Source organism: Panthera pardus, unplaced genomic scaffold, assembly GCF_024362965.1.
Source record: "Panthera pardus isolate Hobbes unplaced genomic scaffold, ASM2436296v1 HiC_scaffold_25, whole genome shotgun sequence".
Taxonomy (NCBI): Eukaryota; Metazoa; Chordata; class Mammalia; order Carnivora; family Felidae; genus Panthera; species Panthera pardus.
In genome coordinates this window covers 44,832,092-44,860,042 of record NW_026526821.1, presented here as the reverse complement: position 1 = coordinate 44,860,042, position 27,951 = coordinate 44,832,092, and the positions used below count along the sequence as shown (strand labels likewise).

General features: G+C 43.2%; 1 protein-coding gene across 11 annotated transcripts in view; it reads right to left on the bottom strand.

Annotated features, from left to right (window-relative positions):
- Positions 1 to 27,951, bottom strand: part of RIN2 (Ras and Rab interactor 2) — a 224,529-nt gene that overhangs the window by 55,027 nt on the left and 141,551 nt on the right. For 6 of the 11 annotated variants that reach the window (XM_053890463.1, XM_019462404.2, XM_019462405.2 and 3 more), the window contains one exon: positions 10,979 to 11,079. In XM_053890463.1, the coding sequence (XP_053746438.1) occupies positions 10,979 to 11,079 (101 nt within the window). Of the gene's footprint in view, positions 1 to 9,125; positions 9,253 to 10,579; positions 10,941 to 10,961; positions 11,080 to 27,951 lie in introns of those variants that run through there. The other 5 variants (XM_053890464.1, XM_053890469.1, XM_053890465.1 and 2 more) reach the window with 4 other exon arrangements.

The following is a 27,951-nucleotide window of genomic DNA, read 5'->3' as shown; positions in this document are numbered from 1 at the left end:
CAAAAGTATGGGGGAGGCCTGGAGGAAGGGATATCCCTGTAAGGATAATTGTGTGTTTACCTGAGTCCAAGGGGTATTAGAGACTGTCTAGCTTAGCTCCCCACTTGAGGGAAAACACTAGAAACTGATAGAACTGGGTCCAGCTCTCTGAATCATGCCATCTCCCTAAGCATACAAGTTGATATTTTAATTCCTCGAGGCCTCTTTTTGTCCCCTAAAACTCCAAAAGGAAAAAGGCTAATATATTTTGGGTTCTGGGTTTTGTTCCCTCACACGAAGAAGGGCTGCTGCTCTCTGAGCGAGGGGGCCTGAGCTTCCTCAAAAGGATTCTAAAAGCACATCCACAGAGGATTTTTGTGAAAAACTTCCAGGGCCTTCGGTGATTTTTCCACTCTACCTACTGAGGACTAGGAGGAAAGAATGAACAAGGCAGAAACGGGAACAAAAACACACATCTGCCTCCAGGGAGGAGGAGGGATTGCCATTTTCATAGAGGAGAAAGATCTGGTGACTTCTGTGGCCTACGAACTTCCTGTCATTGAGTCTCCAACTAGAGATGAAAAGGGCAGATATGGAGACAATACTGGCAGGGGCCTTTATTGAGTCCTGTAAAACTAAGAAACAGAAACAAAGAAACTGTTGTCCTGGCTGCTCTTGGAGTTGAAAACAGGAGAAGGAGCCAGGCAGGCTCTAAGTCTTGGCCCACTGACCTTTGACCCTGAGCAGTAGCATGCACGAGTCTTCACAGAAAGGCAAGCATTTCATGGATTTGCTGTTCTTAGTGTTTAAGTGCTTTTGGTTACACTAGTGCTATTTCATGGACTAAATCACAACTGCATTGTGACCAATAAGATATTTTGTGGTCGAATCAACTATTACCAATGTAATAGTGAGGCAAGGTCTGTAAAGGGTAAAGCATATCTAACTCTAGAGTATGCCGTTGATAAAATTATGTGCCCAAGGGTACCGTGGATTGGGAAGCCAGCCGCTAAATTGGAAGGCACTGTCCCTCAACAAAAATGGAATAAATATCTAGGACACACTGTGCATTTTCAGGATGATCAGAAACCCCTTGTAAGTCTGTGAAAATCATGCATGATCTGCCATTTAAATGCACAGAAAAATATTGGAGGGATACATACCAAGGAAAAGAAATACACTAGTCAACAAACAATCAAAACCAGTTCTATCTCTAGGAGTGGGTTCATGGTAATATTTTTATATTTTGCATTGTGTTTTTTTCCGCAACATACATCAAAAAAATAACTCTTACATGTTTTTTTTTTAAAAAACCTTCCTCAATATAATAGATATCACCAGTCTAAACAAACTAAACAGCTGTTTGGGGAATTTTTGATCTGGAGGCTTAGCTAATTTTTTAAGGTTAATGTGGGAGCTCATCTTTCCTAAAACCACATCTTACCTGGAGTTACCTGCTTCCTCCTTCAGGTCCTGGAACATCTAGTATACTCCACTATTATATTCTCATTCCATTATATGATACTCGTTTATAATTCGTGCTCCTTGCAGGCTCTACTGTCCAGGTATTTCAAATAAATAAATTATTTCAATAATAAATTTCAAGAAATTGTCTTGAAGTTGGACTTAAGTGTTGCTACACTGATAACAGTACAAGTAAAGAGTTGGTCAATCCTCATAGAATTCCTTGAAACCATATTCCAAAGACCTGGAAGTGGCTTCAAATCAAGAAACAGTTTAAGGGATTAGCAGAGGAAATGAATCAAGCTAGTCATAGCAGAATGTCTTCAATGGGCATGATAGGAAAATGTCTTACTGCAAAAACTGTTATCACTATGTGATCTCCTCTAACTATGAACAAAGCCATGACCCCAAAGCACTCTACCTGGTCTGCCTCCACTGAAGGAAAGAGTAGCTATGTCTATGGTATCACTTGGGAGTTTCAGATGAAAGGATTCTTGACTTTCAGAATGCAATGTAAACTCAAGTCAAAGAGCTTCTCTTTCCTATCTCCCATCAGATATTCTTAATGCTTATTTATTTTTAAGAGATAGACTGAGCGTGAGTGGGGGAGGGGCAGAGAGAGAGGGACACACCGAATCCGAAGCAGGCTCCAGGCTCTGAGCTGTCAACACAGAGCCCAACATAGGGCTTGAACTCACAAACCATGAGATCATGACCTGAGCCAAAGTTAGATGCTCAACTGACTGAGCCACCTAGGCACCCCTGCCATCAGATATTCTTTAAGAATGTGAAAGGTAGGGGCACCTGGGTAGATCAGTCAGGTAAGCATCTGACTGATGCTTGATTTCTGGTCAGGTCAGTTCATGAGATGGAGACACATGTCAGGCTCCATACTGACAGTGCAGAACCTGCTTGGGATTCTCTCTCCCTCTCTCTTTGACCCTCCCTGGCTTGTGCACATGTGTACATGCATACTCTCTCTCTCTCAAAAAAAAAAAAAACATTAAAAAAGAAAAGAATGTGAAAAGTAGGCACTGAAATATCCAAGAGTCAGTGGAAATGTGTGTTTACAATCCTTAGAAATAGATACTGTGTGAGAAGAAACCATAAACTTTTAAAAAATATTTATGTATGTAAGTATGTATGTTTGTAATCTCTACACCCAACATGGGACTCAAACTCATGACCTCAAGATCAGGATTCACACGTTCTTCAGACTAAGCCAGCCAGGCAACCCAAAGAATTTGATAACACCAAACACTCTTTTCATGGTACCTAAGATACTGTAAGATATACCCAATATTCTGTAGCCAAAGATTATTGTGAGCTTCCCATGTTCTGCTGAACCAGACAGGAGCTCACGGGAAAGGAGGAAAACCAACCTTTGTGACACATGTGTTCTAGAAGAGTGGCCTGTTGTCAGATGCTGTAGAACCTAAAGATGAGCCCCCAACCCTGAACTAATGGCCTATGGTACAAGGAGCATTCTAATATGGCAAAGGAGGAAATATTTATTTTGCTGGATAACAGTGCCTATGACACAGACACTGTGTGAGAAGACAAAATACAAACTGATTTCTGCATCCGATGACTTAACCTTTTTTCCTGACAACCTTGTGAATACACTCTCCGACATCTTCAGAAGAAAGCGGGTATAAATTAATGAAGAATGATCACTTTGTATCTGGCTTTTCAAGAGGAAAAGATGGAAAGGAATAATATGGACTGATATCAAATTCCATGTCTGAATTCACTGTAGTTGAAAACATATATTTAAAAAGAAAAGAACGTACATTTTTTTAAAATATGGAAAATTGCATTGGATGCAGATGTAAGAATTAAAACTCCAAGTATAGTATAGCTGTATTAGATTTATGCACATACATTTTTAGTTTTATGATGCAGAAGCTAATGGTCTTGACCAAAACAATTCATGAGATGCTGAATATATCTACATGTAGGTACTGAACAAAGTAAAGCATAAAGCGAAAGAATCCAAGACACAGGGAGAAATTCATTGGCAGTTTTTTCTGCTACAGGTTTATGATCTAAGATTATATGCAAAAATATAAATAATAAAAGGTACGTACATATTTACACTTTTCTCATAATTTCTGGATTGTCTTCTGTTTTTATCTCCTTCCCCCAAATAATCCTTTCCACAGATATCATCCAATGAACTCACTGTGGGCTCAGAATGCCCCATGACTTTACCCTTGAGCTTAAACCTGTAAGAATTATAAAATGACGCCCTGCTAAAACTAAGGAGTTCCCATTCCTGACTCCCACAGAATTAACATCAGTACTTGAGTCACGACACACAGGTATCCTTACCTGTCTTCATCCATCATGTTTCTAGAAGTTCTAAATCCACACACCCACCCAAATGGCTAAAATAAAAAAGCACTCAATACCAAGTGTAGACCAGGAGAATAGAGAATTCAGAAATCTCATATACTGTTGGTGGAAGTGTGAATGAATAGGAGGACTGGAAAATTTGGGGGCACCACTTACTGGTTTTGAATTATTTAACCATCCTACAACCCAACAATTCCACTCCTATATTCCTAACTGAGGCATGTCCCCAAAAAACATGCACAAGAATGTATAGCAGCATTATTCAAAATAGCCCCAAACGGGAAACAACTCAAATATCCATCAACAGTAGAATTTATAAGCCAATCGTGTTGGGTTCGTGCAATGGAATACTATACAAAATGTTGAACGAAAGAAGTCAGGGTTAGAAGAGCATATGCTGTACGATTCCAGTTATATGAATTTCAAAAACAGGCAAAGCTAATCTATGGCAACAGAAGTCAAGAGAGTAGTTATCCTCAGGGTGCACAGCACTTCGGGGGTGCTGAGAATGTTCTGTTTCTTGATCTGGGTGCTCCTATGTAGTATATGTTTACCACTGAAAATTCATCTAGCTGTGTTCTTATTTCTTTTTCTTATTCATGTTTTATTTCAGTGGAAAGGTTTTTTGATAAAGCAGCATTGAGTGAAAATGGGTTGCTCCGGATGGCCACAGAGCAGCTAGCTATGGTCACTGTTGTCAGGGGAGTTAATGCAGTGAAACGTTGGGCATGTCTTCCCCACCCTGTAAGCCACCGAGCTTGTCTTCTGACCTCGTGTTCTAACATTGGTCAAGTGGAAAAAGTGAAGGGTTGTACCAGGGACTGGCAGTCTGAGCTTCTTTTGGTTTTGGTATCAATGCCACTGCATAGCGCTGGGAAGATCAGAACTTCCTGGGGCACTTAGCCCCTTCCAGAAGAAGTCAGTGGAGGTGACCAACTGCTACACTACAATATTGGGCAGAGCTGGCCAAGGAATTTTTGAGTTCTGTGTGTTTGGTTCTGGGGTGGGGTGGGGTTGGGGGTAGAGTTTCAAGACACAGTGATCCCCAGTGATCCATTTAGTCTGGAGTGTACCTGCAAGGTGACAATAGGAGTGAGGGAGGGAAAGGAGAGGAAGAGAGAAAACTTTGTTTTGAAGGCAACAACTGCCTTCAATGACCTGGTCCAGCCAGAACCCTCGGTATCCTGCAAAGCCAGCCTGAGCCTCATCTCATAAAGTTGCTTTGTTTGATCCCTTTATTCTACTTGAAGACAAAGGAAACTTTAGAGACTTATCTTAGCCTAGAGGTGATGGGTCCAGATGGCAATGAGGGTGGAGCACTGGCCTACATCAGGCCTGATGTACTTGCCCCCAACTGAAAATGGACTGTGAACTCATAGGGAAGGGAGAGGAAAGTACAAGGCCTTCATTTTCCCACACTCTGGTCTCTGGGCAATGAAGTGGAGAAAAAGAGGAAATAAGAAATAGCATTTAGAGAGTGCAGGAACAAGAAATCCTTGATCTCTTTCCTGGCTTCCTAGCTTCTTTTATGGTACAAAGCTAGCAGAGGGCACACAGTTGATTTAATCAGATGCTCCTCTACTAGCAGACATTTACAACAGCCCATAACCCAGATATGATGGAGGAAGCATGGCTGGCACATAGTGGGAAGGTGCCCTGGTCCTTCTTCTTTGCTAGGGAGCAAGGTTAAGGCTCATCACACATTTTCAACTTCGTATTTTTTTATGCACCAGCTGGGGTCCGCTAACTGCTTTACAGGGTAATGTCTTGTTTCTGCAAGAGGCTTCTGATACTTTAATACCTATAGAATATCCAAAGGGCTGGCATTTTTCATTCATTCATTCAAATGTTTACTGAGTGTATGCTACATGCCAGACACTATTCTAGGGCACTGAAAAAAAAAACAAAAACAAAAACAAAAAACAATGAACACAGACCAAACCTCTGCTCTCAATGAGCTTCCCTCCTCATACTGGGAGGCACAATTTAAGCAAGTGGACATATATGTCAACTCTGTACAAGTACTATGAAAAAAAAATACAGTCAGCTAAGGTGACAGAAGAAATGAGGGTCCAAAGGTGAATGCTTCCTGGAGGAAGGGCATTCCAGGCAGAGGGAATAGTAAGTGCAAAGGCCAAGAGGTAGGAACCTTCTAGGCAAGTAGCTGGTGGGTCTGGAGCAGAGGGATGAAGAGGGCAGAGGTCGTAAGAGAAGACGGTGAGGGGATGTGAGGAGTCAGAGCCTGGAGCATCTCAAAAGACATGGCGATGATTTTGGTTTTATTTTATTTATTTATTTTTTAATTTTTTTTTCAACGTTTTTTATTTATTTTTGGGACAGAGAGAGACAGAGCATGAACGGGGGAGGGGCAGAGAGAGAGGGAGACACAGAATCGGAAGCAGGCTCCAGGCTCCGAGCCATCAGCCCAGAGCCTGACGCGGGGCTCGAACTCACGGACCGCGAGATCGTGACCTGGCTGAAGTCGGACGCTCAACCGACTGCGCCACCCAGGCGCCCCTGATTTTGGTTTTAAATGAAAAATACTGGGGGCACCTGGGTGGCTCAGTCGGTTAAGCATCAGACTCTTGGTTTTGGCTTAGGCCGTGACCTCATGGTTTGTGACTTCGAGTCCCACATTGGGCTCTGCACTGAGCAGAGCCTGCTTGGGATTCTCTCTCTCATCCCTCTCTCTCTGCCCCTCCTGCATGCTCTTTTTCTCTTTCAAAAATAAATAAATAAACTTTAAATGAAAAATATTGAAGGGCTTTGAACAGAAGTGACATGACTTGGATCTAGGTTGACAAAAGTCAGATCCTTCTCTATGCTGCTTAGAAAACAGCCCAGGGAAGGCAGGACAGGTAAAAGCCGAGGCACCGGGAAGGTGTGTCCTGCAGCGGTGCTAAGAACAAGTAGTCCGATTGGGATTCTTACAGGTAGGGCTGCCAGGGTTTGGAGACAGATGGGAGCACAGAGATAAGAGACGGACAGGCATGAGGGATGGCTGTGAGGCCCAAGCACCTGCAGGCATGGTCACTGGGATGGGGGAGACCAGGGAGGAAGCAGATTCATGAAAGGAAACCAAGGGCTCAGTGTTGGTCTTTGTGAGTCTGAGATGCCAGAAGCTGGGCTGAATGGACAGCTGGATGCAAATATCTGGATTTAAAAGAAGACCAATCTAGGGATCTAGGCTGGGAATCATCAGTATATGCAGGGCATCAAAGCTACAAAACTGAATGGGATTAACTATGAAATTACACTAGAGATCTCTTTTTAATAAATGAACAACATATTGTGTTCACCTGCTGCCGACATGGTACAAAGTTGTTTTACAGCTATTAACTCACTAAATCTTTCCAGCCACCCTGAAGTCAATCTCTATTATTATCCTCATTTCACTGATGTGCACACCAAGGCACAGTGACTTTTTTTAAAAAATATTTTTAATGTTTATTGTGAGAGAGAGAGAGAGAGAGAGAGAGAGAGAGAGACAGAGCATGAACAGGGGAGGGGCAGAGAGAGAGGGAGACACAGAATCCAAAGCAGGCTCCAGGCTCTGAGCTGTCAGCAGAGCCCGATGTAGGGCTTGAACTCATGAACCATGAGATCATGACCTAAGCTGAAGTCAGACACTTAACTGATTGAGCCACCCAGGTGCTCCAAGGTACAGAGACTTTTTTTTTTTTAATTTTTTTTTTAACGTTTATTTATTTTTGAGACAGAGAGAGACAGAGTATGAACGGGGGAAGGGCAGAGAGAGAGGGACACAGAATCTGAAACAGGCTCCAGGCTCTGAGCCATCAGCCCAGAGCCCGACGCGGGGCTCGAACTCACAGACCGCAAGATCATGACCTGAGCTGAAGTCGGACGCTTAACCGACCGAGCCACCCAGGCGCCCCGGTGCAGAGACTTTTAAGCATCTTGCTCAAGGTTAGTGGGAATGAGCAGGGGGTGGGGAGGAGAAGAGAGGCTGAAGGCTTCAGCTCTGGGTGCTCTGGAGTTAGGAGGTAAGGGAGATGAGGAGAAACCAGCTAGGCGACCAGAAGCAGCAATAGGCAAGATGAGAGGAAACGAGGGAGTATGGTGTCCCCAAAGCCAAGCTAATCAAGTGTCCCTGGAAGGGAAGATAGATCAACCATGTCAGATGATGCTGATAGGTCAGATGATGCTGATAGGTGAAAACATACCACTGGATAGGAAAATGACATCTTTACTTTCACTAACCTGGTTTTGAAATTAACCTCCTCCCATTTCGAATGCAGGCAACAAATGCCAGTGGTTCCCACAGTAGCTGAGACTCTGTCACCAACAGAAACCCCGAAACATCTTCATTGCTGGTACCTAAGTACTATTTCTGCTTATCTTGGCTTCTAGATGAAAGTAGTTCCTAGACCTTGCTATTTATTTTTATTTATTTTTTTTAATGTTTATTTATTTTTAAGAGAGAGAGAGAGACATAAAACGAGCAGGGGAGCGGCAGAGAGAGAGGGAGACACAGAATCCGAAGCAGGCTCCAGGCTCTGAGCTGTCAGCACAGAGGTCAACATGGGGCTCGAACCCATGAGCCGTGAGATCATGATCTGAGCTGAAGTCAGATGCTTAACTGACTGAGCCACCCAGGTGCCCGATAGACCTTGTTATTTAATGTGTTAATAAAGAAGTACCTGTGCTATGAAAGCATGCATTTTAAGAATTCTGATCATTCTACTGCGATAGAATTGTTTTCCCTATGTCATCCTACATATTTTATTTTATTTTGTGCATTTAAAATATGATTCTGAGAAGGGGATCCATGACACAAAAAAGTTAAAAATTTCAAGCTCACGTCAATATTAACCACAAAGGAGCAACCAAAAGCCAACACAAGTAGAGGAACAGCATTCCTCACCTAGGGCACCAGCTTGGCACTTAACCGGCCATCCAACAAACTAAGAGACCATAGACACTTCATGGTGATTGTGGCTGGGGTAGATGAGGCTATTATCACAGCTCACACTCACCGAGGATGCCACAGAGGAAGGTGACTTCAGTACATCTGTGTAGCCGCTGGGATGTGCCCAGTCAAGGCCCCTGGGGTGGGGGGTGATGCTTCTTCTCTCTACAGGGTTTTCACTTGAGGTAAGGTCCTCTTTGCCCTACCTCTCTGATATCTGACCACCTTAACATCATCGGGAAAAATAGAGGAACTAACAGCAAAGTCACCACTCCACACTTCTACAAAATCTGGGAAAGACCCCAGCGCAGAAGCCACAGCCTCATTAGTCTGGCTTTTTTCCAGATCACACAGGTCACACGTTAGTAGAATGAGGGCCATACTGGAGCTTTACCTCGTAGGGTAGTTAAGAGATTCAATGAGCCAGCAGCTGTGACGCACTTACAACAGTGGCTGGCACATGGTAAACACCGTAGGCATTGTTCACCAAAGACAATCTTGCCTTTTCTCTTTCTTTCTCACTAAAAAAAGCACCAATAATAAAATGCCTCTGAAATTTCACAAATTCAGTGTTAACCAACACAGCATTCAAGAGTAAGTGACATTAATTTGTAAAACATAGCTTTTGTGGAATGCTTACAGTCATTCTCAAACTTGAAAAGAAAAACATAGAGATGTTAAAGAGTAAATGGCAGCCCAGCTCTCCCACCCCGATACCTACTGCAGTCAGACATCAAGATTCTGATGGCACCTGACATACTATCATGTCTTCTAGCTAACCTAACATCCCTGTGCCTTACACACACGGAGGGCTGGTTTCTGCCTTTGGTGTCTGTCATCTGCAGAGTTTGGGACTATCTTGCAGTACTGCGTTTCCTGGATGTAGGACAAGTCAGCTCCTCAACCTCTCTTCTTTGCCTTTCTGTCACCAACCTGGACTTCCAATTTAATTTTTGCTCAATAATGCAAAGGGTAAAGAGAAATCTCTGGCTAAAGTTCCACAGAGTTTGGCACTATTCTGACTGTGAGGTGGAGAGTTTAATTAAAAATCACTGTGCATTCGTTTAGTTTATGGGGGAAAAAATTAGCCACCAAGGTCAAGGGAAATCATGGAATGCCAGGGTGCTGTGCAAGAAGCTTGGGCAAGTAGCTGTGGTCTACTCCCCACATTTTGTAGAGAAGGAAAGGAAATGGAGGGCATGTAGCATTTCCACAGCTATGAGGGAATACAGTTCCTCCAGAGACACAGGAGAGTTAAAGCACCCCCTTCCAGCTGCAAAGTGCCTCTTTGCAAATTGCCTGCTCTCCCTGCAGTCTATGGCAGGGAACAAGTTGGGCTGGTTTGAAACTTGCCTGGGCAACCAGCACCACCTGGTTCGCCTGCTGTTGCAGGATTCCTGCCTGTCTCATGACTTGTAAGTAAAGCCTACCCCGGGGAATCTCACCCCTACACTACACCAGGCTGCCTCAACCCATTTCCTGGGAAAGAGGGGAAACCTAATAGTCTGGGCTCCAAGGCACCAAGTGTCTGTGTCATTTTGTAGTGATTATATTCTGTTACCTTTGCTAGCAATGAATGACAGCATCCAAGAGCTAAGATGAGGTTTTAGTGACCTCCTCCAACCTGCCACTGCAACCCTGGCCTCTGTACTCCCATTCTCCTGATAAAGACCACTCCCTTACAAATTACTCAGATCAGGTGCGATACGTGCACAACACATCACGATTAACCAGCATAGCAAAATGCCCCCCCTTTCCTTAATCATTTACAACCACATCCGCACTACAGTACACTGGGTCACATTTTAGGTTAATAGCTATGACAAGTGCTAGGGTTTTTTTTCTGACCTGAGAACGCAAAACGAGTCCATCCTCTTTAGGGCTCCCCTTTAAACCTTCTGGAGACTGACACCGGCTACACTGAATTCTATTTTGCACGCGGAGGATCCTGCTGCGTTATTGTTTCCATCACTGTGAGTAGGTGGATAGGGCAGCTAGAACTTTAGGTTTCCGGGTTCTGGTGCCAGCAGGCATTGAGAGGTTGTAAAGTTCAAGTGCCTTCGAAGTGATTAAAATAAACACACAAGTGGTTCCTAGGCCACTCCCACCTCCTACAGAGAGCTTCATCTGGAGAGGCCACCACACTCCCAGTTCCCAAACTTCTGACGAGCCGAGATGGCAGTCCTCCTAGCCGCTAGGGTTCGCTTAGCCCCCATCTGATGCCCGGCACCTGATCGTCTTGGTCACCTGTGGGCTTCGCTGGGTTCCAGGCCATTTTCCAGGCTGACATCTGTCTGCACCATCTCCTGTTTCAGTTCTCCGATCTCCGAGGCGATTGTGTCAATGAGCTATTCAAAGACAAAAATAGTGTGACGTCAACAGTGGAAGAGGCGTGCCCAGAGCCAGAGGAGCCTCTGCCACTTCAATAGCACAGAGACCACCTTTTTTTTTTTTTTTTTTTTTTAAATCCTGGCTGTGTGAATTTCCTCTAGCCAGAGGAAAAAAATAAAGAGGGTGGGAGCAGATTTTTCTAAAATAAAAAAAAAGAGGAAGAACTTAGGTTTCGGTACAGCCCTAAGAAAAAGGATATGACACCCAGTTTGGTTTCTCAACATGAATACAAAAAGGAATAAACAAATCCTGTAAAACCAGGCTTCCACATTCATTTTGTCAAAGTCAAAACTCAAGAGGAATTCCCTGCATTAAAATTTATAGAATCATGGTTCTGATTACAGAAATAAGCATATTTAAAGGACCTGTATAGTTTGTAATCAATTTCCAGACCTTAAGTTTACTACTCATCCTATTCTTTGCTTTTTATTTATTCTTTTTAATACAGTAGACTGGGAAAAAGGAAGAGAGAGAGCTGCATGGAAATGTGCAGCGGGGGACTGGAGAGGGAAAAGTATCTTCTTCTTGCAGAAGGCTTATGCGGGCTTAGATCCTCTACCCATACACCTGGGAAGAGGCTCCAGCTGAACCTGAAGGCTGGTCTAAACTCTTGAGGCCACCTAATCAGTTATCTAACAGAATCCTTCCTGGTGCTATCTAGGCATTATATGTGTAGAGCAGCTGTTCTCACTTATTTTTAAAAATATATAGTTGTTTTTTATATAAACATTATTTATGTCATAATATAATAGATTTATCCTTGTTTTGAAATAAGTATTTTAAAAATTTCTCCATTTTAACTCCTAATACAGCAAGTATCTGTACATATAATCCACATGAATACTAGTTCTTTGGGGTTCTCCATAATTTTTAATAGTATAAAGGGATCTAAGGACTAAAAAGTTTGACAATTGCTGTTATAGCCAAAGACAGGTATTGTCTTGCCTCAAGCAGTTTTTATCCCACCCAGACTCTGGGAGAAACTTCTTTTGAGTTTATAGGCTGTTCTAAAATGTTGACCTCATCTGTTCATTCATTAATTCAACAAACTTTTATGGGCACCCACTTCATGCCAGGTTATACAAGCACAGAATAAGGTTGACAGTTCTGATGGAGATGATACTCTGGTGGAGCACAGACCACAGCCCTGAGCACTGAGAAGTTCCAGGATGAAAATGGAACAGGGTGATGCCATAGGGGGCAGCTAAGTGGCCACTACTCTAGCTAGGTTGTGATGGTGAGGGTAGATCTTGAGGAAGTGATGGAGACCTGAATGAGATGGGAACCATGAAAAGATCATGGGAAGACCCCTCCATACAAAGAAAGTCCCAGAGTCTTGTGGCATGTGGCATGTGGGGAGGCATGTGGCAGAGAGGCAGGCAGGGACCAGGTCTACTGGCATTCTAGATCATGTATCCATAAATTTGAGATTTCTACACTAAGAACCATCAAAGGGCTTTAGGATGGAAAGACATTTTCTTTGTTTTATGTTCTAAAAAGATCACTTTGGCTGCTGGCTAAAGATGGTTTGTAAGGACAAGAGGAGAAGCAGCAAGACCAGTTTTGAGGCAACTACAGTGATCCAGGCAAGAGTGGTCCAGCTGGCTTACAGCAAGGTGCTAGCAGTGGACTTAGAAACAAGGTGGGTGGGGGGGAACAATTTAATACAGCAATTGATAGAAGTTGACGGACTCAATGTAGGAGGGGTAAGAAGAGAAGAATCAAGGACAACTCCTATGTTTTTGGCTTGAAAAATCAGACAGATGGCAGTGCCCTTGACTGACATGGGGAAGGGTTAGGTTTGAGGAAAAAATCGAGTTGGATATTGGGTAGGTTAAGCCTTATTTGATTTTCTTATTGGCCATCAACAAATTTGGTAAGTGGCTTTTGACAGTCAGTATGGAGAGATTTACACATTTGGAAGTCATTGGCATATGTGTTAGCATTCTAAAGCCCTGAGACAGGGAGAGATTACCTGAGGGGAAAGTGGAGATAGAGAAGGGCTCCCTGCAAATAGGGACACTCTGTATACTCCCAATATCTGGCGGTCAGAAGAAGGAAGCCAGCCAGGTCCTCCATGCTTGATCCATCCCTATTGTGTGTTCTGGGATGCAAGCGGTAGGTGAACATTCTAGAAGCACTGGGGACTTGGGAGAGAAAATGACTAGGAGATCCCTTTTACACATATCCCAGCGGCAAAAATTTAAAAGTCTGACAATCCCGGGGCACCTGGGTGGCTCAGTCAGTTAAGTGTCTGAATTCAGCTCAGGTCATGATCTCATGGTTCGTGGGTTCAAGCCCCACATTGGGCTCTGTGCTGACAGCTCAGAGCTTGAGGCCACTTCAGATTCTGCCTCTCTCTCTCTCTCTCTCTCTCTGCCCTTCCCCCACTCACACTCTTTCTCTCAAAAATAAGTAAACATTAAAATAAATAAATAAATACAAGTCTGACAATCCCAAATATTTGAGAATGTGGGAAAACAGTAATTCCCCAAATGCTGCTAGAGGAGTAGGATTTGTAGAGCCACTTTGAAGAGCAATTTGGGAATGTCTGGTAGAGTCAAAGACACCCAGATTCCTAGGTATGTGCTCTAGAGAAATTCATGCCCATGGGTGCAAGGAGACCTTTATAAAAATATTTGCTGCATCATTATTTGTAAGAATACCAAATTATAAGGACTTAAATGTCCATTAATAAGAGAATGGGTAGAATGAGGTATAGAATACTACATAGCAGTTAACGTTAATGAACCAGAGTTATCAGTATTAACACATATACAAACACAAATGCTCAAAATTTTTTCATAAAAGCAAGAAAAAAAGTTGAAAAGGGTTATATCCAGTATAAAAAGTTTAAAACCATTCAAAACTGTACTATACTATAGTGTTTATAAATACACACATAGATAGACTACTCCAATGTGTAATATGGGGGTTATAATCTTAATCCAGGATAGTGGTCACCTCTGGAAGAGAAATGGATGGAGATGTTCACAGGTCAGTGTTTCAACCATCTGTGAGATTTTCTTTTTTTCCTTCCCCCCCACCCCCCACCCAGAGAGAGTAAGCGGGGGAAGGGGGCAGAGGGAGAGAGGGAATCTTAATCAGGCTCCATGCTCAGCTTGGAACCGGATGCAGGGCTGGATCCCACAACCCTGGGATCATGACCTGAGCCAAAATCAAGAGGCAGATGCTCAACCCATGAGCCACCCAGGTGCCCCGAGATTTTATTTCTTAAAATGAAATGGCAAAATGGTAAGATTGACAGAGCTGAATGATATGTGTTTAGCAGGATGTGTGATTTTCAGTATGTTTATTCATAATCAAAATTATTAGGAAAATAAAAAGTGTATGAAAATGGAGGGAGATGGAAGGTCAGAGAAGGTGGGAGTGAGTGGGGTGATGAAGGCAATCTGAGTGTCTGTCCTGAAGCTCCTCAATCTGGGCTGGGTCAGTGTCCCATTCTTGGCCATGGCTATGGTCCTGGACAAGAGAGTCACACACAGGAGGGTCACCCACAGTCTCAGGCAAACCTAGGAGACAGAATTCCCATCCCTAGCAAAGAGGCAGGTCACTAGGCACAACCACTGTCTCCACCCTCAGTCACCTTCACAGCCACCATATTAATTTGAACGTAAAAATAGCCTTCCCCAGGAGAAGCCCTTGATCTTCTCCTACCAGATTGTTCCTCCTGATACTGGTCTTGCTGACACCTTTGGTAGCATCTCCAGACCTCCACATGCCACACTTGTTTCCTTCTCTGTCCCTGACCAAACACAAAGAACCTAGAATTTGTGGTTCTCACTTAGTAGCACTCGGATTTATCTGTAATGCAGAAGTGCAGTGACCCTAAGACACAAAGGTGGACAAGGACATAGGGTGCACTTGGCTGGGTGGCTATGGTACCCTTCCCAGCTGCATGAGGGTTTTCTCAGCCTCCACCTCTCCCCTCACCCTCCTTTCTGCCCTAGCTCATGCATCTGATGTCGCAGGGGGTTGTACCTGACAAAGAAAGGGACCAGAGTTTAGCATTCCAGAGTCAAGCCTGACTCATTGAATGATCTATTTTTACACCCACCACACCCCTCCCCCAGCCAAAGTCATCCCCATTCATCTCCTCCTCCCTGAGGTCTGTCCTGGTGTCAACGATTGGATTTGTGAGCTTCCCCACATTGTTCCCAGGTACGTGTGTGTGTGTGTTTAATTCCTGTAGATGTTTGATCTTATCTCATCTCTTCCCAATTTAATTCTTTGAGGACAAACACAGATAACCTGCCACCCACTAAAGGGGGGCAGTTCTCAGCTAACCTTTCCCAGGTTACAGACAATAGCAGTTTCAGCTTAAGTGCTTTATCAAAGTTGGTGTTGCTAATCAAAATTTCTGCATATCCACTTATGCAACCCAAGACCCCACCACATCTCTGTAACTGTCCAGAATTCCTACAAGACGGGGAAGGGGCTGCTTAAGCATCTGCCAAGCAAGCACTGCTCTTCACAACCCTATTTGTCTGCCCAGGATGTGTGTGGATACCCGGGAAGGTGGCCACAGAGCCAAGTGGCTACTATTCAGTGCAGTCAGAGAGGAAGACAGGACACTAGGTTCCAGGGCACGAAGCTAGGGAGACAGTGGTTCTACCAAAAATACAGCATCTGTCTCATTTCTAGAAAGCTTCAAGTTGTGAGGAAGGACCCAAACCCAAGAGACAGACACCAAAAAGCACTGGGCATCACAGAGTCTAACCTGATAAAGCCAGGGCATTGCCTGTGTTTGTTATCTACCACAGGGAAAAAGAAAGGGTGGTGTGCCTACCTTCCCATACAGGGAGAGAGGGGGCTGCTGTAAAAGACAGAAGAGAGGAAGTCAAGCCAGGGCTTCTGTCTCTGGGTTCCTCCCTCATTCTACTCAGAACCCAAGGTACTCATATCTTCACACATGAGCATTCATGCATAACAAAGCACGGAAAGCCTGAACTGTTCACCTGGGTGATTTTCATGCTAACTGGCATTCAGGCCAAGGAGAAGAATTCAGGAAGGTCCAAGTTCTTTCCCTATGAGATCATACCCAGGGCTCTGCCGGGACTAAGCTGGGCCTGTAGCACCCCAGTTTAGAGCAGGAGCCTACACTAATTTGTACCATTCTGTAATCACTCTGGTAATCTCTCCGCAGGCGGGGACCTCATTTGAGAAGGCACACTTCAAGCAGCTCTGTCCAGTTTCAAGGATGTCTAGTTGTGACAACTACCTGGTAATCTGGCAGCATGGACCAGTGGTAAGTGCACCAGCTTTGGGCTCAGAAAGACCTGCCTTCAAATCCCATACTGCCCCCCTGTTGGCTATGTCCTGAACCTGTCTGGGCACACAGTTGGATCCCTGATGCTAAAGGCTTGTGCTACTGAGGGGAAGCTCTCTTGGAGGGTTAAAAACAGACAATGAGATTAAAACACTGCAACAAGCATCTAAATGCTTCCCATTTCTCGTCCTATTTAAATTCTCTCTTTTTATTAATTGTGAGCATTACCATGAAGCAGAGTGATACTAAAAAACACTTCAAATAGGCATATACACCTCCTGGCCTGGAAAGAGGCCATTTCATTACCAGAGGCAGACCTGGATCTACAAAAGAACAGTGTTTGTGGAGTCCAATCTTCCTTTGACGGCTGCCCAGAAGTCTCTAATCTCAAGATCTGCCCACTAGACGCCTATTTTCCCCGACTGGGGACAGAAGTCTTGATGCCATCCGTGCTCACACATGGGAGGCTGGGGGCGGGGGGAGGGAAAAGGGAGGGACTCCAAATCTTGTGTTCTTTCTTTTAGGGTTAGATAAAAGGAGAAAAAAAGTCTGTTGAAGGCCAAGCGGCATTAAAAGGAGAAAGTGTTTATAAAGCAAGTTCTGATACAGTGCTCTTCAAATGGCAAGTAGAACTCAGGAATGTTATCGTGGTTTGAAAAGGGATGTGTTACTGATATGGTGAAGACTTGAAACCTAGGGTGTGGGAAAAGTCAAGTGTTTAGCTCTCAGCTATGGAATTTCTATTTGCCCAGTGCATTAACTTGGCCTTGGGGTGTGATGGGCCTTTATAGTCCCATCAGCCCTGTGGGATGAGACCTACCTCCAGGTCATGAAAAACCACATGACCCAAATAATCTTTCTCCTGTCTGTTTCTGCCAAGCTGGGGGAGCCTCATGGTCTGGTGGGTACATCCCATGTTGGGGCTCTTTTAGAGTAGTCTGGGGGTACCTGAGTGGCTCAGCCGGTTGAGCGTCAGACTTCGGCTCAGGTCATGATCTCACAGTTCACGAGTTCAAGCCCTGCATCGGGCTCTGTGTTGACAGCTCAGAGCCTGAAGCCTGCTTTGGATTCTGTGTCTCCATCTCTCTCTGCCCCGTCCCTGCTCATGCTCTCTTTCTCTCAAAAGTAAATAAACATTAAAGAAAAAATTAAAAAATAAAAAATAAATAAAGTAGTCTGGAAATGGGTTCCTTATCAGCTTTCAGATGATCTTTGCCCCCAGGATCTATCACTGTGGAAACAAACAAAATAATGAAGGGTTCTTCCTTCCATTTGCAGAGGAGTATCTATAAAATGATGATGGAGCATCTCAAAACCTTGTCCGTTGTTTGTTTGTTTGTTTTTGTTTTCTAAACTTTATGTGTTACATCTCTCAAGGGTGTTTGCATTTATATTTTTGAAATTTAATTATAATTGCAGACATCATACATGAATAGATTCTCATTGAACAAATTATTGTAGTTAAATCTAATCTTCCCTGACCTTTAATCCTTCATCCATAATCCTTTTCACCTACCCAAAGGTAACCACTTTTATCAGTTTCCTGTGTACCATTCTTGAATGGTGTCATTCTGTGCTTTTTCTATCAAATGGAATTATACTGATGTATTGTCCTATAATTCCCTTATTTCCCACACTGAAATGTAAGATTTATCCACATTGATACATGAAGCCCTAGTTCATTCGTTTTAAGTGGCAATGGTTTTCCACCCTAGGGATATACCACATGGAAATAATACATAGGATACACCCTGTAGCCATTCTATTTTGACAGACACTTGGGTCATTTCCAGTGTTTTGTGGCATAAACAGTACTCTGTTAAACATCCTTGTGTACTGTGTGAAACCGCACAGAAAATGCTGGGCTCCATTCACATACAAAGTTCTGAGATGGTGCTACATTGCTCTTCAGGTGGCTGTGCCCAGCTGTACTCCCTCTGCCATCTTTGAAAGTCTCCCCCTCACTTGTCATTGTGTCATTTTATCAAACTTTTAAACTTTGGCCAATCTGATGAATAGAAGTGACTTTTAATTGTCTCAATGTGCTTTGCTCGGGTTATATGTTTGTTGTCCATTTGTATTTCTTCCTTTGAGGAATTGCCTGTTCATTTATCTGTTGCCTATCTTGGGATTTCTTGGTTTTTCTTATTAAATTGTATGAGTTGTGAATATGCATCTCTTGTCTCAAATATTTAAAAGATTTTCTCTCATGCTTTTTTTTGTCTTTTAATTTCCCTAAGCTTTTAATGTTGATAGAATCAAAACGTTTTCATTATAGCTCTTGTTTATTGACCCTTGTCTAGGAAGACATTCTTTATCTTGAGGTTATAAAACAGTTTCCTCTATTTTCTGCTGAGACTTACACATAGTGTTGCCAATTTCCATATAATGTACTTTTTTATTAGTAGTCCTTTCATTCATTCACACAAAATTTTATGTGTGGTATGAAATCAGGACAAGGAGGGGAGGGATAACTCTAATATGGCCGAAGCTAGGTTCCCCAAACCCCTATACCCTACACTCTGGGATGGCTATATCTGCCCCAAGGCTATATCTGCCTGCCTTCTGCAGGCCAAGGAATGTACCAGAGGGCTGCCATTTAAAAATATGCCCAAAGGCTGGGGGTGGCCTATGAGGCAGGAGGTAGAACTCTGCCCTTGATTTTTTTTTATTCCAAATGGGGAGCAAATGAACTCAACAGCATTTTTGCAATGGCCCATCTTAGCCCTGCTGATTCAAAACATCCTCTAGTAATAGTCAGAACCTTACTGTTTACTAAAATACAACATTTACTGTATTTTTATTCCATTTTCTATTTTGGAGTGGAAAGAAAAAAAAAATCTCCACACCACACACATACATAGAGAAAAAGGTAATAAGCAACCTGCCCCTGTACCCTCTTCTGAGTAAAGTGAAATGAATGGTTTGATGTGTGAATAACTTTCTGTCTTTACCTCAAAGTGGAAAAGAATGGTGTCAAAAATAGAAATAATAGGTCCCAAAAAGAATCACTTGTGCAAACCCCCGTGTCGGCAAACTAGGACTTAATGCCTAACCTAATTGCAGTTCCAGCCTCTCCCAGGAGTGGCATTTTCAACCAGTCTGCAATTTCCTAATCAACACTAGTAATATAAACTGCAGGACAGACCTGGGCCCTTCCCCCAGAGGAAGGTGACCCAGCCTAACACAAACCTTTCTTTCATTTATGACTTCTTGTCCTCACTCCCTTCTGCCTATGCAGGTCTTCCATTTTGTAACTGCTCCTTGGAGCTCCGTTTTACTTGCTGGACAAGACACTGCCCCATTCATGAATCGATGGCCAAGTAGACCTTCAAGTTTACTGAGCTGAATTGTGCTTCCTAAATAGCCGTATTTAGAGGAAACCAACACAAGTGAACAGATCTAATATTTAAGAGCAGAATTTGGCTAAATGACCAACTTGGAATTCCTTTGGCTATGCAGCTTCAACAGTGCGTCCTTGAGTAAATGATGTGATTCCTTAAATCTCCTCATCTGTGGACTGAAGATACGCTAAGGCCTGCTTCTTGGAGCTGCATAAGGTTCCACTTTAAGTGAAAGCAGGCAAAGCCTACAGCAGATGTACACTTTTAGTATTTGCTGGTGGGGAGCGTGCCCACCAATTTACATCACCTATCCATAACAAAAAAGTCAGAGGTCTGGTTCAGAGGGTGCTAGAAGTGTGGGGTGGGATTAAGATAGCAGGATACGTTGGCTAATTATATCTGTTGAGGGACATGGGTCTTTGTAACAATGCACCTGAGAGAGACTTCCACATGCTATGTCCCTATAGGGACTTGAATTCCATGGGGCTTCTTGGCCCCCTTGGGCACCCCTTGGGTACACCTCAAGATGCTGATGGACCAGGATTTCATACCTCTTAGCCTCTTGGACCTTCCTCAGATCTGAAAACCCCTGCAAACATCAGGCAGCACAGTGGCCTCCCCTGAGACCAGTCCTTCCACCAGACGGGGCCTCTAATGCTTCCCAAAGTGGCCAGGAGAAGAGAACCTGGCCATACACAGCCATCCCCAATGTCCTTGTCAAAGCACAGCTTTCAAGTAGCTAGAACGAGCTTTGTCTGGTGCACCAAGACCCAGAAGCACTCTCAGGGTCTATTCCTGGCCAATGCCAGATGGGTACTGAGGTATAAATGCCCCAGCTCCCTTTTCTCTGGTAAAGACAACTCAGAAGCAAGATCTACACTGTCCCTGAGTTCCCTTTGAGATGGAGCCAAAGTTTCTTCAAGGGACTTTGCTTGAAACTGGACTCTTGTCTGACCTCCTTCCCTGTCCCACTATGAGTTTCTCTTGAGAGCACTTCCTGAAAAGCCACTTCCATAAAAGTCTTTAGCTCTGGACCTGTTTCTGGAGAACATAAGACAGCCCCCAACCTTCACTCTTGGCTCCCCTCTTTCACCATTTGAGGTTGATGGTCCTGCCTGTGGATTATTCCTGGAGCCAGAGGCTCTCTCAAATGCCCAGACCTGGGTATAGATTCCACAGGGTAGGAACTATGTTTTTTTACTCACTACCATATCTTCAGAGCTCAGGCTGTCCCTGGCACACATGAATTGTTGAATGAACAAGTGCTCTTCCTCCTCTGCCTTCCTCTTGGTAACTTCCCTGTTCATTTTCCTCCTAGATCAGGGCTAAATCAGGACATGGAGGAGGTGGAGCTCCAACCAGTCCATGCTCAGCTGGACATGGTGGGGAAGTGACTGACACAGTGGTAGCCACTAAAAGACACTGCTCGAGATTTGTCAACTATTTACCACCAACAACCATTCATGTGGTTGCACATCCAGAACGCATGGTTAGGTTGTCATGGAGCAGAAGCCATTGGCTTTAAGACATGATCCCTTCAATGACTAAGTTGTAAACTACTTCTACTAAAAAGTAACAGAGGTCCAAGTAGGCTCTACCTTGCCAGAAAATCAACAGCAAGTATGTGCAGGCTGTGAGGGCCTGGGGGGACCAGGATGGCTAGGGGCTGCCAGTTCCGTGCAACTTCTAGAAAACAAGCCCAGAGTTTTTTGGGTTTTGTTTTTCACTATATTTGAAATGATTCTACAAACACTGATATAACTTCAAATTTAGTGTATCCTTGGGGTACAGAAAGTTTTTCAGATATACACAGTGTCTGTAGTTCAATATGTGAAATGTGGAAACAACTTGTGGGGCTGCATCTTAAAACAGTCATTCTGCTGAGGTCCCAATTTACTTGGTCAGTTGTCTGAGGCCAGTATTGTGCTCAATTCTTCAATGACCTCAGAAGTCACACATTATCACCACATTACTACTTGTGGCTTTGAGTTTTAAGGTTAAGTAACAAGATAAATGGTAGAAGGGCCACAAAGAACAGAGTTTCTCTTTCCAAGAGTTGGCACTGATATCTTCTGCAGCCCTGGTTAGTTTCAGCATTTTTGCTTTAAATCTGATATTACATTTGTTTCTTTATATTTTTAAGAAATGTTTATAAAGTATGTATTAAGCACCAGGCTCTGGGTCTGTAATAGGGAAGAAAAACACAAACACAGTGAGCTCCATCAAATTTTTGATACTATAATTATAAGGCACACTCTTACTTTATATGCCACCAAAAAAAAAGAGCTACCAATTAAAATTATAACACACCACTGACTATAGGATACAAATGATTTCAGACATGATAAATATTTGAAATCAGTAAATCTTGGAATTGAAATGCACTGATCTACGTCTTCATGGAGCTCAAGTTGGAGAGGCCAAAGGTTGCATGGACCAAGAAGCCTGAGGTTGTTGGTGGCTTGTTTTGCTGTCTGGTCAGTGGCAAATCTGCTGCGTGAGGACTAGCATCCTGGAGTTTGTAAAACAGGGAGTGGCAAGATGACCAGCAGGCTTGGTGTTGGGCTTCACCTGGCACCCTCACTAGGTGTGATGGCTCTCATGGAAAGCATTCTACCTTGACCATGACTAGAAGCCTGGCAAGAACAGATTCCTGCACCCTGAGCAGGTACTTTGGCCCCAGGTCCCTGGGAAACATGAAACCTGAAGCCCACTGCCATAGGAAATATGCACTAAGACCTGAGTATGGTGCCCTTCTGGCCTTCGAGCATTCAGAGGAATGCTAAGGCCAATGGAGCTTTGGTAGATTCACCACTGAGATCAACCTTATCCATCCATCGATCAGTTCAACCACAAGTGGTTTATTCCTACAGTTAACAAAACTATGCAAAGCTTGATGCAAAAAAAAGTTGCCTTTCAAATCATAGTTGAACACTGTATACCAAGCCTACCTAAGGGTCGTCTGGAATGTCATTTTGTTTGACTCTTGTCCTTTGATTAAAGCCCAGAGTGTATAAAGTCAGATGCAGAACATGTAGAAAACTGGTAAATGGCAAATGATACTTGTTTGGCAGAAAAGATTAGAAAAAAAAAAAGGTTTTAATTTTTTTGCCCTGGACATCTTCATCCACTTTTGTATTAGGTTTAACCATATGAAATTGCAATTGTTTGAAGGTCAAAACATTATTGAATATTAGCAGTATCAAGCTTATATCTAACCTTTCAAAGTTAGACACACAAAGCTGGCTAACAGTGGGTGTTATCGCTGGTTCAACATGGGATTCTTTTGTCCAGTGACTATTAGCCAGTCTCTGACATCCAGAGTTGGTTTTAACATCCTGTTGCTTTTCTCTTTAATGAGTGAAATCAATCTTTGACACACACTCACTAAGTACTTATATGAGAACTGTACAGTGGTTTTCATTTTTGAAAATTATCTCTGAGGTTTAGGGCCATCCATCCTAAGACACTTGCCGACTGTGGGCCCCAGGACTCGTGCATGTATATGTATGTGGGTATGCTGGGCAGGGGGTCCTTAACCTCTTTGGACTTCAGTTTTCTCAAGCATTAAATAGATCAATGGATTTCTAATGCCTCTTCTGGCTCCAACTCTTGTTGATCCCTAGCTGTCCTTCTGTGCCTTTCAGAATGCAGTGGCATGAATGTTGTTGTCACATTCACTTCCCTTTTACCACTTCCAGCTTCCTACTTAGCTTTACTGGGCTTTCTACAAGCACTGGAGGAGAAAGAATGACTCACCCTTTCTGGAAGCCAAGCTGAATGTATACCATCAATTTATATATGAAAACTATTGAATTCAGCACTTTTAATTCTAGGAACTGCCCCAAAGAAATAATTAGATATATATCAAAGAATGTTCTTGGCTGCATCATTTATGATAGTGAACAAGAACTAAATGTCTAACAACAGTGGACTGGTTAAAATATGGTACAGCAATATACTGGACTACTACACGGCCACGGAAATAGTGATTCTGTTACTCTTAAAACACAGAAAACAAACTGATGGTTGTCAGAGGGGAGGTGGCGGGGAGATGGGTGGCACAGGGGAAGAGGGTTAAGAGGTACAAACTTCCAGTTGTAAAATAAAGAGGTGCTGAAGATAAAAGCACAGCATAGAAAATACAGTCAATAATATTTAATAATGTGATATATGAAGAGATGGTAACTACACTTATTGTGGTAGGCACTGAGTACTGTATAGAATTGTCAAATCACTATGCTGTACACCTGAAATAACATAACATTGTATGTCAACTATATCTCAATAATAAATTTTAAAACGGTAATCCTGTTATATATCAATTGATATGTGCAACATACATCAATATATCAATATAGTGATAAATTAGTGAAAGAAAAGATGCAAAATGGCATGTATTCTCTGAGCCCATTTGTGCAATATATTTATCTGTGGATTTATGTACTATAAAGGAAAAACAGCAAAATTCTGGATGCCTTTGCATGTAGATACTCACAGGGCCCATTTCCAGATGGAGCATTTAGTGGTGGTAAAATATAGGTAATATTCTCTTCCTTCTTTGCATTTTGAAATTTTTCTGCAATAAGCATATTTTTTTCCATAGGAAATATAGCTATCTTAATTTTGGGAAAAATAGAAGGGAAAGAGTAATTTGAAGGGTGGAATTCACATAGAGCCTGGAGTTAACAGAACAGCAATTAGACAAGTCTTTTCTTTAACTGTTTTTAATGTTTATTATTATTTTTTTTTGAGAGAGAGACAGAATGAGAGCAGGAAGAGGCAGAGAGAGGCAGATAAAGAATCTGAAGCAGGCTCCAGGCTCTGAGCTGTCAGCACAGAGCCTGATGTGGGGCTCGAATCCAAGAACCATGAGATCATGAACTGAGCCAAAGTGGGACACTTAACCAACTGAGCCACACAGGTGCCCCATGTTTTCTTGAGAGCACATGGACTCTGTGGTATACTACTCTGCCAATAGGTGCTGATATTTGCTAAACCTAAGTGCCCATGATATATCACCTGGCTGGTGCAAGTCTTGATAAAACAAAGGAAATAAGATGGCCTGCCATTTGCCATGGTGGAGCTGTGGAATGAGGTTCCTCACTCCCTGAAGTCAGGACCTTGCCAAGTACAAGTGGCACCTCACCTATACAGTGCACCTTTTTTTTTTGACAGATCTACTCAGCTACAAGCCAGGCATTGACCTCAATATGGAACAGAAGGCATTCCTCATTCCAAACCATCAGTTATATATAGGGAAGTGTTCTCTCTTTTCTTCTAGTTATAAAAAATGAAGTAAGCTCTGAGCTGTAATTTTCCTATGCACCACTGCTTCTACTGAACCCACTCCAGGTGCCTACTGAGTTCAAATGCACAAGCTGGGAGATGTGTTCAAATTAGCATTTCCCCAAATGTTTTTTGCCCAACAACAGCAATGTAAGATGTGAGCAGGTGGGATTTCCAAACAGGGTTACTGTTCCAGTAACACTGGAAACAGTTGATGACACTGGAATAAACATTCAGTCAAACAAAGTCATTGTGTGCTCCTCAGAATCTTTAAGATGCTGGTGTGCGGGGTCGGTCCCCAGGATGATAACAGGGTGCACAGGATTCCACTACTGCCCTACAACTCTTCGCTGATGACCATTTCAGCCAAGCGGCATTCTGGAGAAACTCAAAGAAATGCTGACCTAAGGGGACACTGACATGGCCTCTGGGGACAACAACTGCTGCATGTAGAATCTCTGTCTTAATTAAAACAAAAACAAAACCAAGAAAAACCCACCAGATATGAACAGAGTATAGATTCAAAGGAAACAAACTGAAGAGGAAGCATGAATCTACAACTTGCAACATGAAAGCAAGAATTTTGAAACAGACCATTAAAATCTTATTTTCTGTAAGTTGAGTATGATAATGTCTTCTGAGCACATATATTTAGTTTAGGGAAGGAAGAAGGCAGAGGGATTATGAAAAGGGAATTTGGATTTTAAGAAAATGTGAACGTCGGTCATTTCAGTCTTGTGAAGACGATTAGTAACTCTGAGGGGATGAATCACTGAGGCTTTGAAACTTGTTAAAATGCAAAGGGTTTGCTCCTGATCAGGAACTGAATCTCTGATGCATGAGTCTTCAGAGGCACCCTGACCTCATGATTTCATATAGGATATGCGTAATATGTGTAGCAGGTGTGGGTAGTGCCTTGCCCCTAACCCATGGAGGCCACCGCCCCCGTAGGCTGTAATGGCTTTCTACTGCAAGCACCTAGAAGTCTCCCCCCAAGGTTTGTGGATGCTCAGAAGAGCTCAGAGTAGGATGAGATCTGGTGCATAAATACCCCAGCTTCCTCCCCATTGGAGGGACAACATGGACACTCACTACTCAGTCTCCCAGGACCAAGAGTCTGCCTTCCCTACTTTGTCTCACTCCCCTACTCTCGTACCTGAGCCCCCTGTGATCACCTATCAAACAGACTTCTGGCATTCACATCCTGTCTCTGAATCTGCTACTGGGGAACCGAACCAATGTTTTTCTTTTTTGCTATAAATTCAGAGCAAGACCTCACAGGCTATCTACTCCAGCTCAAGCATTTAGGTGCCTTCAATACCCCTTACAGCCTTTGCTCCTCCCTAGTGTTCCCAGGTAATGGGTATATGGGGGAATCTTAGAGTATTCTTGAAACTCTGCTTTGGTTTAGGTCATGTGACCAGAATTGGGCACAGTGTTCCAGTGCTAGCCTGGCCTCATTTCCTCCACACACACACACACACACACACACACAACGCGCGCACACACACACACACACACACACACACTGTGATAAAGACGCTTACAACTCTGGGGTGCCTGGGTGGCTCTGTCAGTTAAGTGTCTGACTTTGGCTCAGGTCACGATCTCTCCATCCCTGAGTTTAAGCCCCGCATCAGGCTCTGTGCTGACAGCTCAGAGAGCCTGGAGCCTGTTTCAGATTCTGTGTCTCCCTCTTGCTCTCTGCCCCTCCCCTGCTCATGCTCTGGCTCTCTCTCTCAAAAATAATAAACATTAAAAAAATATTTTTTTTAAAAAAAGATGCTTTCAACTCTTATTATCATTAAGAATAAAACTAACAGAATAATATCCACCAGACTAATGTTTCTCAAACTGGAATGTGCCCACGCACCACCTGGGGAGCTTGTTAAAACGCAGGTTCTGACTCCTAGGTCTGGGGTAGGGCCTGAGATTCTGCATTTCTAACAAATTCCTCGGCTGATTGACAGCCCACACGTGGAGCAAGGTTCTAGTGGCCTGTAAGAGCCCAGAGGACAGGATCAATGCTTTTGATGTCAGTATATTCAGTATCTTACCCAACTGGCCACATAGTGGATGCCTAATATATATTGTTGAAGTAAACTCTTGCAATTGTTTTATTAATAATTCAGTTCACTAATTAAAAATTAAAAATTCAGCTGCCCAGCAGACAAGAAAACAACAACTGTTTAGTGCAAATTCGCAAAGAAAAATCTTTCTCGTGGTGGGAAATTACATGCTGGGACACCAGTGATGTTAATGCACAGTATGGGTAGGTAGGTAAGTAAACTTGGAATGAGAGTCACTGTCAACTCATTTATTGGAGACCTGTTCCTATTAGGGTGCTGAGCTAAATGGAAACCAAAAGAGGTATAGGACATTGTCCCTGGCCTATGTCCCTGAAGATTCAATGGGCTTACAATGTGATTGGAAAGGTAAGACAGGGATAAGTAACAAGGAACACATGTCTGGTGAGTGCTCACAGACAGAAGTAATACCGACAACTTGTATTTGCTCAACATAAATCACCTGACTCTCAGTAAAGCCATTCGGATCACTAAATAGGTAGCACTGTTGTCTATGGCTAGACTTCTGTTTGAGTCCAGTTAATGAGTGTGTGGGGAAGACTTCTGGAGTTGAGTCTGGAATTTCAGAATCTGCTTTTAATGTTCAGTTTAATTTAATCATCAAGACACAATGAGTGGATGCTCTGTAAAGGGTGCCGGGGGCCACAGGCATCCAAAGGGTAAGGAAGGAAGAGCCAAAGAGAGAGCCCTGTGGGTCCTTTGATCAATGCCACTGCCAGCCCACATCACCTGCCCCATGGCTGTGGCTGGCTGCACATCCATGCACTGGGTTCACATGCTGAGAATTATCTATTCTGATAACCAAGGGACTGATGTTTT